The following is a 12,824-nucleotide window of genomic DNA, read 5'->3' on the forward strand; positions in this document are numbered from 1 at the left end:
GGACAAGGGTTTCAAATTTGTTGTTGAACATCTGCGTTAATTACCTAGTAACTGTGGATAATTTTAAGGTTTAATGTACATGTTTTTTTCTATTTTATGTTTTCATTAGAAAAAAAAAATTTAATAGACACAACTCTTCCATAAATCTTTTCAAAGTTAAAAGACATGATGATTTAAAAGTATAAATCTTTTCTAGCTGCTGTATGTTTGTTGTATTCCAGATAAAAATGAATACTTTGAAAAGGTGAGATGTCAAAACTGTGTAAATTAAATCTAATCATCATCTATATTTTCTGCTATTTGTAGTCTAATACCTGTTTGATATTGTGGTGATAAAAGAATACAGGAGACCAAGCAAGCATCAAGGAAGAATCCAGAAGTGGAAGCAAAATGGTTGGATTACATCCAGGATGAAAGCCTCAATCCGGTCGCGATTCCGGTAGGGCCCCGGTTTCAAGCCGACTTGCCGGACTGGATTGGTCCGCCCAATAATGACATAGAGAAGGAATCAAAATGGTTGGGTACACAGGTACGGGGCAAATTATTGCGTTGACCATAACAAAAAATACATTTTTAATATATTAAATGTACATTATTTGTGTACTGGATGTATATTATATAATATAATGTATATTTAATACACAAATAATATGCATCCCCTCAATACAAAGAACATTATTTTTATACTGAATCAGGGCCGGATTTTAGGGCGTGCAAGATGTGCAACTGCACAGGGTCCCAAAATTTTGGGGCCCCTCGTCCAGCTCTGACCCAGTAGTTAGTATATGTATTTGTGATTATATTGGCTAAAAATTAGGACTGATCTAAATTCTACTACGTATTATTTCAAAAAAAAATTATACTCCGTAATATTTACACATATCACTTTTCTTTAATTCACAGTTTATTTATACTTTGATAAGGCCTCACTTATTTATCAGCACAGGCCACTCAAATTAAAAAATCAGCCCTATACTGAGTGTACATTATTTGATAGTATGATGCACCCAACTGGGTGAATCATGGTCCACACAATAATGATTGCAGGTATGGCCAATCAAGAATGACCCAGAGGAAACAAACGAGGCGAGAATTGGGAAAGGGAGACCAGAGTTCTGCAACTGTGGGTCGCCTGGATCAGTTGAATGTGTGAGAAGGCATGTGGGTGAAGAAAGAAAAAAGCTGGAATCTGAACTGGGGCCTGCGTTTCAGGAATGGAGATTTGATGAAATGGGAGAAGATGTTTCCGATCAATGGAGTCTACGGGAGCAGCGCAAGTTTGAGTCAATTGTGAAAAGGAATAATCCATTATTATCTCAAGGTAAAAGCTTTTTGCAGGCTGCCATGGCGGCTTTTCCCTCCCACAACAAACACAGCATCCTCAATTACTACTTCAACGTTTATCTCCCTCGGAGATTTAGCAAGGAAACAAGGTCGGATCATCGTGAAGCCGCCGGCACCGATGACGAGGAGACAAACTCCCGTTGTCTGAAGAAAAGGCGTTTTGTATATTGAAATGAATCTACATCCCGTACCGTTACTGTATCACCGTGGTCCATTTTTTTCAAATTACGAGGGAGGGGGAGAGGATTTGGGTGCATGATATACTGTCTATTTAAGATGAAAAGGGATAACCTTTTTTAATTGTAAATCAGTATTATATGTACTCTTCAACTCCATTCCCATATACAAGGGGATATATACTTTGGTGTTATTACTATAATAAAATTATTCTGTGTGTAAAATGAAACTATAAAACATATAACATTATTGTCAAATGAAACTGTAGTATAATTAAAATGATTTTTTAGTATTGCTATAATGAAACATGTGAGAGTACAAAATGAAAAACTAAAATCCAAGGCTATACAGTAACATATATTGTCATATGGATTTGAAGTGTAATTAAAATAATACTTCAACATTACTATAATTAAACTTACTAAAATAATGTATAATGTCAAATGAAACTGTAGTAAAATACGAAGCTACTATGTGTAGAATATGAAACTAAAAAACATAGCTGATAAGTGCTCATTTGTTTATATTTTTCTCCCTTTCACTATGCTATTTTTCTTATAGATCATTCCAAATTTAATGAGAATATGACTAAATTGTGTGTTGTTTTGCAAGGATTTTTTATTTGGAAGCAAAGATGAATATTTTCATGCATTTTGAAGAGAACTAGAGTCAAAAGAAACATTTTAGATGCATTTGGAGTCAATGAGAGCCAAGGAGAAACTATGGAGATGGGTGCAACACTTCCAAGAGGGCCTAAGAGTTGTATTTTCAATGGTATTGGTCATTTGGGCAAACTAAAACAAAAGAGAAGCAAAAGGTCAAGGTGTTGAAATTTCTGCACATCGACGTCTTAGTCATTGGACGATAACTCCGCCTATAAATATCCAAATTGAGTGATTCTTATGCCATTGGAACGAAAACTCAAAGGGCTACAACTACCATGCAGATATTAAAGCTTAAAAAGGAAGACAAAGGGGTCAAAATCGTCCAAACTTACAGATTTCGTCCAAATCTGCCACTGTTCGGTATTTTGACCATATCTTAGCCTAGGAATGTCCACATGAAGTGATTCTTGCGCCATTGGAAAGCCAACTTAAAGGGCTACAACTTTGTTGAAGACCACAAAGGATAATGAAGTGTTTTTGAGGGTGAAAAATAGCCTATAAGTCAAAGTAGAGTCACAGAATTCTGCTTACACAATGAGAATGCAATGTAATTCGGCCAAAAAGAAATGGGCACTGAAATGGGCATGTGGGTGGCCGTTTCGCACATGCTTTGTTATTATTTAAGCTCGTTTTGAGCATTTTCAACCTGGTTTTGACCCATGATTGAACCCTAAATACTCTCATTCACTTCCTTTCATATTTTTAGGTTAGATTAGGCTTAGATCTATGTATTTTAACACTTTTGGAGCTTGTAATCTTGGTTTTGAAGCTTGGATTTCAAGATTCTTCCACCCATTTCAATAGAGAAGCTTTCTTTCCTTTATCTCTTTTCTTTTGTAAGATTTATGTTTATTACTTGTGTTTTTATGTTCTTTATGCTATTTAATCATGAGTAGTTAGTTTATGGGCTTGAGTTAGGGTTGTATTATCTATTTTGATGCTTAGCTTGTGATTATTGTGAAAAAGGGGAAGAAACCCATTTAGGGTTCTTGAGTTTGAATTGGGTTTATTTCTATCTTTCAATGATTAGTGTATAATAATTGTTGTTTGTCTTTGGAAAGTCTTCCATCTCAATGGAAATTGGATGGGAGACTTGAGCTAACCCAATCTCAAACCCATTTTCTCTTCTATGGAAATAGGGGTAAATTTGGGGCTTAAATAGTTTTTGTTCTTCAAGAACTTAGATTGATACACCATGGAAATGTGACAACCTTTGTTCTAATCCTTGTGGAAACTTGGATTCCTTTGTGCTTGCCTCAAGAACATAGGGTTAATGTTCTTCCCCCAAACTTAAGTGTTAATGCATCTAAATGGTAATGCCCCTAACTTGAGTCATATTTCTTTATTTTGTATTTATCTATTGTTTATATGTGTTTGTTTTACCTTGTTGTCGTTTGCTTAGCTTCTTGTCGATTTCCTTATGTTAGTGCCTAGTTTTGTGATTGCATATTGCGTGCCATAACCCCCAATCCTCAGCGGAACGACATTTCACACCCGTACACTCACCATCACTCATTTTTGCTACACATCAATAGCAATATTGTCAAATAAACTGAAATATAATTAAAATGATACTTACTTCAGACCATGGTCCAAAATAATAGATTTATGGAGGACATTATTAGGTAGCTTTGTAACGTTTGTAACGGTCTAACTGATGCAATTATTCATCATTATGTATGTGCCTTTATTGTACCTTGTATATATAAGTGTTCTTGTAATTTAAATGAATAGATGATGGAAGACACTCCCATACTTTCAATTGGTTTTGTCCTTCATCTACTCTTTCTCTGTGCAATTTCTCTTTGATCTATCATATATGAGCTAACAGGTATTCTTATTATAACATTTATCACATTTAATATAATTTTTTAAAACCCATATCTAGTCCATAGGATCAAATAATTTTCAGCAAAGAAAACAATCAGGATATGTCATACTTTTAGTTTGAAATCATATATTTACTCCCCAAATTAAAAGCACCAAGGTGTTACAAAATTGCTACTTAAAGGATAAAATGTAAAAATGACTGGATAGCAATGCAATCAAAAGTGAAAATAAATTTTAATATGTACTTAATCTGTATCGGCCACATTTACTATTCATTGGTTAAACAAATTAAACTCTTTATTATTTTTAAATTTCTTTAGTATTTTTATTATTTTATAATTTAGTTTTTTTTTTAAAAAAAATTAATCGTACTTTTAATGCAATTCTAAATACATAAATGTTATATACTAATAGTAATCTTACTATTATGAAAATTTTAGTTGTAAATATCATTAGTCAAATCTCGTTAACTAATGTGTAGGTTATAACAACAAATGTTTTGTTGGTATAATAGATTGCATCACAAGTCATAATTCAAAATAAAGTTCTGTTAAAAGCATCCACACTTCTGTCACACTTGTGTGAGACTGTCTCACGGATCTTTATTTGTGAGACGGGTCGAGTCGAAGCAACATGCAAATGTCATACTTATATGTTCAAATATAATACTAATTAAGAATACAATTTTTGTTACTTATAAGTTAAAAAGTAATACATTTTTCATAATAATTCATGTTGACAAGTGCCCCTTACTTATAAGGGCAAATATAATACTTTTGAAGAAAAATGTAACACTTTTTAATCGAAATGTAAAAGTATTGTATTTTCCCTTAAAAGTATTACATTTACCCTTATAAGTAACAAAAAATTTATTCCTGGTTAATATTACATTTGAGCATATAAGTATGACATTTGTGCATACAATATTACATTTACATATTGACCCGACCCAACCCGACCCGTCTTACGGTGAGACGGTCTCACACAAGTTTTTATTTTATGGGGTTTTTGCAGACCACAAAATTAAGGATAGATTTTTAACTAGTGTGGGAATAAGTTTTTGGCCAAGTTTTTACTCCGGCAAGTTTAAGATTTTTGAGGGCCCACATGTGAGAGAAAAGTCAAAGCAAAATTCTTTCCCTGCTCATTACACGCCCAGACGGTGCACTCGCCTGTTGGCGCGTCTTCTCTTACCTTTTTAAAAGTAAAAATAAAAATTTCGTGAATCACGCTTCAGACTTTCTTTTTTCTTTTTTTTTTTTTTTCCTTTTTTCTTTGTTTCTTCTCTCTCCTTGTTGGCTCATAACAAATCTTGAAAAGTGCCAAACTGATATGGATGTTCTAATGTAACTCGTTGTACTGGTAATTAATGTACTTATGCATTTTTGTTTTTTTTTTTTTTTATCTTGCATTATACCTTCTAATTTTATCATTCTCATTTAGTTTTCCCTACATCGTGCCATTTCAATCTTAATAAAGATTTGTTAAAAGTTTTCTTATTCCATGTTTGCCCCGTGCAAGTAAAAATTATCAACAACAAAAGTCTTATGCTTGTCAAATTTATTTGTAGGTATATTCGCATTTAATACTTTTTTTAAAAAAAATTGAATATATGTTGCTTTTGATACAAAACCAACATATATACACGATAGTATACACGTCAGTTCAAAAACAAACATGTATAAGTTAATACACTACGTCGGTACTTTTTTACGTCACTTTAATAACCTACATAAATTAGGAAAAAAATAACGTAAAATCCTATAATTGTAGTAGGGAATTTGAAAATAATAAATTAAATTTTTTTCCCTAAGTCTTTTTGTTTGAGCAAAAAACATCAACTAGAAAAAGAAATAATAATGGAGGGGGCATTGTCATCTTGAGGTGAAGACGACGAAGGAGGCACGCACTGCCATTTCCATTATCGTGCTAAGATGGAAATAATGGAGGAACATGCGTCTCCTACTATACGTTGGCGTGTTGAGGCGGAAACAACGTAGGAGGAGGCATTTCAGATCTGGATTTTCCAAATCTGGTTTGAGAGAGTGGTGTTGATTAGCGTTTAAATGAAAGGTACCGTAAAGCATATTTATTATTATTATTATTATTATTATTATTATTATTATTATTATTATTATTGTGGTAAGACTTTAATTGTCTGTTGTATTTAACTACAGACGTGTAATGTCTCTATATTTTTTAATGTGTAATTTACACGATTACATTATTTAATTACAAACGCGTAAAGTTGTTTAAAATTTATAAATTTGTCACCATGCGATTTCATGACTTTACATGTCTTTTATTTGTTTTTTTTTTTTTTTTAATTATAGATGTCTAATGTTACATTCTTTTATAGAGTTTGCATTTGAGTTGGTTCGGCTTATAGACTTGTGTTTATATATACAAGTGTACATATTTTGCAGGCCATGCTAGCTAGGTTGACTGGGTATTTGTATTTGGGGTTGCAGCTGATCAATTGTACATTGTTTTTATTTAGTTTATTTCCTCTGTTTCTTGGCAGATGTCATTGGTGGGATGTGATATAGATTTTTGTGGTTTATGTCTTTTGTTTCTTTTTTCTATATATCTAAAAAAAATTGAGAACTATATACATAAAATATATTTATAGAGAAAGTACCAAATATAAGAATGTAATCATGTAGATTTAAAACTTGATCGATATAAAAAGTTTTAGATTCAATTCTAGATCATATATAAAAGTGAAAAATGCTACATTTACCCCTAATTTTTATTCACACACTCATACTCTTGATTTAAGCACTTTTAGTAGCACTCACATGATGAAAATGTCTTATCATAGATTGCTATGTAAGGGAGTAAAGTGATGGTATAGGAATTAGAATGTGGGTAGTAATGCAATATTACAAACTTTACCACATTTCAAAAAATAAGTTTCATACTTTTGCATTTGAAAATAAAGATACAATTCTTACAAACCTACACTTATTAAGGAGATTTTGACTTTGCCTACTTGGGCAAAACTCTCACTGTGCGGCTGCCAATGTTTGATAAGTGTCATTACCATCCCACAACCTACCACCTAGAAATCAATTGAATTGTCTATACAGACAGCAAATTTTGACCTGAGTATGAGACTACTTAATCAAACACATTCATGTAAAAGTATATGTGTGTGTGTGTGTGTGAATTGTGTTGTAAAGCGTTACGATCCTCCTTAATCAAACGTCAAGGGTTCGATCCTTAACCTTGGGTATGTAGTAGCCTTAAATCTCTAGGCTAGTTGTCCCACCCATTAGAGGTGTCTACAATTCAACGAGGGGATTAGTCATTGTGTCCAGCGGTGAAAACACTGAGTACACTCAAAAAGTGAGTCTTTATATACTTTTAGAGATGGGACGACCATTGGTGTGCTAAGTGGATGAGATATATCCATATAGAATCTCTCTAATACCTTCTTTAAGTAGGTTGACTGGTGTACAAAAACTCATTTCAGGGAGATGCTCGACAATCATTATTACGTGAACCGTGATCCACACAGCTGTTTGGATCAGGTCCAATACACATAAAATACATTATTCTAACTCACAAAATTTATTATCTTACCCCAGAAATTTTATTATTCTAACACATAAAATACGTTATACATTATGCATTATTCTAACTCATAAAGTACATTATTCTAACTCATAAATACATTATCTTACCCAAGAAATTACATTATTCTAACACATAAATTACATTATTCTAAGTCATAAAATACAATATCTTACCCCAGAAATTTCATTATTCTAACACATAAAATACATTATTCTAACTCATAAAATACATTATCTTCCCACATAAATTTCATTATTATAAGACATAAAGTACATTATACATTATTCTAACTCATAAAATACATTATCTTACCCCAGAATGTTAATTATTCTAACACGCGCGCGAAGCATGGAATTTTTTTAACATAAAAACGACGTCATTTTGGACCTATGTAGACCACGATCCACATAATAATTTGCCGATGCTCGATTTGCAGGCCGAGACAATACTTGGTTTTCCCCAAGTCCTTTATTTCAAACTACGTCTTTATGCATGAACTAGCATCTTCAAGCTCCTTGGGTGTTCCAACAATGTTAATGTCATCAACATAAACTAAGATAATACAAAAGCCGCCATTTGTGACATCTTAATGAACACACAAGGGCACACATCATTGTTTACATATCCCTTCTTCAGAAAGAATTCACTAAGTCGGTTGTACCACATTCTACCCGACTATTTCAGGCCATATAAACACCTTTATAACTTGATTATAAACATGTCACGATGTTCATTTTCTCAAACTTTGCAAATTTTAAATTCATTAGGGATTTTCATATAAATACCAGCGTCTAGTGACCTATATAAATATGAAGTCACTACGTCTATCAAAGGCATAACTAAATTCATTGCTATTGCTAGTGATATTAAGTAACAAAACGTAATGCCATCCATGACGGGAGAGTAGGTTTGATCAAAATTCATTCCAGGTCTCTGCATAAACCCTTGAGCTACTAATCTCGTTTTATATCTCACCACCTCATTATTCTCATTTCTCTTTTGTACGAACAACCATTTATAACTTACAAGGTTAACATTCTCTAGTGTTTGTACTATAGAGGCAAAAACTTTTCTCTTATTCAGTGAGTTGAGCACACCCTCAATTCTTATTTCCACCTTAACGAATCAAAGCACTTCTGACACTCTACTATCATTTTAAGTTCAAGATCCAAATCATCATGTGAAATAGTAAGAGCAATAGAGCTTGAGGCACAAGTGTTGTCAACAACTGTGATATTTCTATCATAAGTTTTGTTGGAAGTAATTCTCGAAAAACCCAAGAAAATGGAGCAAATAGAAAATCCACGATAAAATAAATAAATAATTCCAGGAAAATAAAACCACACAAGGATAAATAAACCTGAATAACTTGGGGACGAAGATGGACAAACTTGGGGTAGTTGTAAGCACGAGTCGTGTTGCCACTCTCCTTAAAACCTTATTTATCGCCTCTCGGGGTGCTGGAGCGTTGCAGCCTAGGTTTCCCAGGATAAAACGTACTACGATCCCTGCGTTTGAGCACACAAACTTGGGACCCGGCGAACGAGAACGTGGGATGAACACAGGTGGCTTGAAGGAAGGTCGAGTAGAGTTTCGAGATGGAAAAATATGTATGTCGTGTATAGGTATATCTCAAATGCTATTGCTCACCTAGAAATATATATAGGAGATGAAGGATTAATGGCAATGTAACCTATTAATATCGAGACTGCCAATATTGACATTCGTGCCCTCAGGTGCCAGCGTACACGAGTTAAGCCTTTTCAGGCTCAATTTGGGATTTGATTTGCACCCCCCTACGCGCGAGAGAGAGCATCTATGCTATACAAGTTAACAAGTCATAAAAGACCCTTGTATATATAGTGGGTCAAATCTTCTTCCCAAACCAATGTGGGACAAAAGGCTTTACTTAAAGCTTTTCCACACCCAAATTTCATCTCAAATGGGTCTACTTTGATAATCAATTTCTCATTCACCCATTATCCATTTTGAGCATATAATATATCGATCTCTTCGTCTAATTACGAAGAACCCGAATCCACTTTAACCTGACCCAAATAGGAAGTGAACCCCACATATATTTATACCACAAAATGACAACTTAAAATGCCATTTATGCTATTTTTTCCAACAATCCCCCACATGAATGAAAATTGCTTTTGGGGTAATTTTGAAAAACGGAAACAACTGTGTTTAACGGTTGATTCCTGCATAGTAGAGGTAGGTGTAACCCTTTGAACCTTGCCTTGTGAGATCTATATACCCTACTGGCTGTACGACAGAACGCGATATCTTTGAATCGACTGCCAGAGCATTTTAATTTGGTCGTGGGACACCGTTCCTAGTTCTGCAAGAGTTTCTAAAGAATTGAGCCCAGTTCAATTCTCCTTTGAAGTGACCCACACTTCTCTCTCACATAGGTGATTTTTTCTCGAGTTTCCCGCAACTCAACATATGTCCATTGACATTGCATACACAACATATGTCAGATGGCAATCGAATCATTAAAGCACTAGTGTGCTAGCCTCGATCGGGAGTCACTATTTTAACGAGGAGTGGTAGGGGTCTGGGACCCCCACAGTGACGCGTTCATTCCATAATTTAGTTGTCCCATAGAACCTAGGTGCCAGCTAGGTTGGGTATCCACTATGGAATTTTTAATACCAAGGGCTTTAGACCCATTCCTCGTATCAATTTCTCAACTACGATTTATAACCCTCGGGTTAGCAGCTGCTACGTTATCCTTTGACCTTATAGTCAATAGAGACAACATCAGTTGCGAGAAATTGTTTAATGATATTATGTCTTAGACTTATAAGTCTAGACCTACCATACAACTCTATACTCTACCAATTATTTGTTTGACTATCGCAAAGCAACAACATTGGAGGTATGAGTTTTTCCAGCTTAGGAATATTCTCAACAAGAATGGAATAGCAATTCAACCTCTCGTGACACACATGTGTCAAAGGCTTTCAGCGTAGATTCCAACACGGATCTAGCTATTAAGAGAATTTCCACTTTGACTGACTACCCCGGCTCACATCAACCGTGTAGCCACTCATGGACTTAACGTCCTTATGATATCCGGTTAACATACTATACACTTCAAGTATGGTTTGGATATCACCCGTAGTGCAGTCCAAAATCATAAGCATACCATAGGTATCTCATAATTTTTTTTCACTATTGCCTTCTAGTGTTTATCACTCGTATAACTACTGAGTTTTATAAACCCTAGGGCAATATTTGGCCAAAATACAACACATTAGATACAATTAAACTTTCTGATAATCTTGAGTGTATTCTACTCGAGAGATACAATCTCTAAGATTTTTGGATAGTTTTACGTTATTATCTATCGTTGTCTAAGTCACTTGATTATCATCCTTTTGCAAGAAATTAATCAACACAATGAGATTGACTTCACACGATTTTAATCCCGAGGATTTAAATTCGCCAACTCCATATCTTCCATGTCAAATCTCTGAATTAACATGATCTCGGTAGACTTGATCATTCGATCGTTTCTACTCACAATGAGTTTATCGTGTATAAACATATAGCAACATCACCGTCTATCGTATACCATACATAGACATTTTGTCACTTTGTTTATACTAAACTCGTTGGTTTTTCATTGTATGATCAAACATCACATGCCAATATTTCAGGCTTATTGTTTTACCATACAAGGATTTTACCAAACTACCCACTTTTTTACATAGTGTGGAACCAACAAAGCCCTTAGGTCGTTCCTCGACTATAAAGAAATAGTTTTCACATCCACTTGATGAACTTCCAAATCCCACATAGTGGTTGAGGCAAGTCTCATCCTCATAGATTTTATTCTCATCACGAGAGAATACACATTAAAGTAACCAAGGTACTCGCAAGTAATCTTCGATTACAAGCCTGCCCTTATACTTCAATGAAATTAACCGATTATATCTTCCGACTAATGATCTACGTAAGATCCAAAGGTTTTACAACCCAGAGGAAGAACAACCAGTTCCAAGTATGATTCTCTGAGATAGAATCTACTTCCCTTTATAGCCTCTTTTATGGTATAAACCAATTGGCAACCTTTCGTACCAACCAACCACTACCAGGAGATTAATTCTCAAAATTGGACTTAATTATGAAATTAATTCCGTAATGTTTTAGAATTAAACCCTGAATAGTTTGGTCATTCACGAGAGGTGACTTTGTCCAATCACGAGAGGTAAACTTATTTTACTTCTCATGGACATCCGTAGAAAACACAATTTCTACATCCATTTGAGGCTTTGTTTTCTAACGAACCGTGTCAGAAAACCTAATCCATTTTCTAGTAAACAAGTTAGACTATGCATATCGCATTCTAACAAGTACGTCAGAAAACTAGACCACAGGATTTTCCAATCCTAACCAAATCCACTTCATTTTCTAGTTAACAAGTTAGAGTGTGCTCAACACATTCTAATATGCAAGTCAGAAAATCTGGATCACAGGATTTTTCAATCCTAACTCACTTGCTACATATAGCTTTAAGCTTGGGTTTTAGGTCACTCAATAGACCTTCACAGAAAACATCTTCAACGAACAATGAATTTCTGATTTATCATGTTCTTACGTACGTCCGAGACGTGGACTTGGGTACTAAGAACACAATTACATTTGGCAATCCTCCCCCACATTTCAAGTATCAATAGGATAGCTCAAGTCTATCCACACTCATAAGGAACCTTAGCGAGTTACTTGCAGGGAACCTTTGCTAAAAGGTTTTTTGCTTGTCCAAAATAACATTTCCTCACCCCCACATTCTTGGGGTAGACCCGAACATATCAACCTTTTGATATTCATGTTCGGTAACAACGTTCAATTGAGGTGAATATACATTATACTCTCGAGTATAATAACAACATAGAAATCACCCAAAGGTGTTTCTTGTTCACCACATCGATCGCTTTTAACCGTTTGTTCACCACAAAGTTTAATCGCTTTTAACATAGAAACAACATCTTTTATTGCTCTACCTTGAAACCCAGTAAGCTTCATGTTGCCGTGCAAGTGTCGCACACAAAATCTATGATTTGCTAAAGGGAAAAGAGTCTCAAATGCAAGTTTTAATCCTTTCTGCTTGTCAGAAATAAAGGTCACATTATGCTCATATGAAATCTCCAAGTTCTTTTTAACATGTTCTAAAAACCAAATCCAGAATTATTTTGTTTCCCCTTCAACAAT

General features: G+C 34.4%; 1 protein-coding gene across 1 annotated transcript; it reads left to right on the forward strand.

The window, feature by feature from the left end:
• Window positions 1-227: 227 nt before the first annotated feature.
• On the forward strand, window positions 228-1,575 carry LOC116024336 (AT-rich interactive domain-containing protein 1-like). The gene is made up of 3 exons (XM_031265230.1): window positions 228-244; window positions 340-529; window positions 1,048-1,575. The coding sequence occupies exons 1-3, from the start codon at window positions 228-230 to the stop codon at window positions 1,513-1,515; spliced, it is 675 nt and encodes a 224-aa protein (XP_031121090.1). The 3' UTR covers window positions 1,516-1,575.
• Window positions 1,576-12,824: the final 11,249 nt, after the last annotated feature.

The sequence above is a fragment of the Ipomoea triloba genome, chromosome 7, assembly GCF_003576645.1.
Source record: "Ipomoea triloba cultivar NCNSP0323 chromosome 7, ASM357664v1".
NCBI classification, from domain to species: domain Eukaryota; kingdom Viridiplantae; phylum Streptophyta; class Magnoliopsida; order Solanales; family Convolvulaceae; genus Ipomoea; species Ipomoea triloba.

Bases quoted from the DNA above. Each gene is read 5' to 3' on its own strand.
- LOC116024336 (XM_031265230.1), top strand. The intron at 530-1,047 runs GTACGGGGCAAA...TAATGATTGCAG, and splicing joins CAAAATGGTTGGGTACACAG to GTATGGCCAATCAAGAATGA.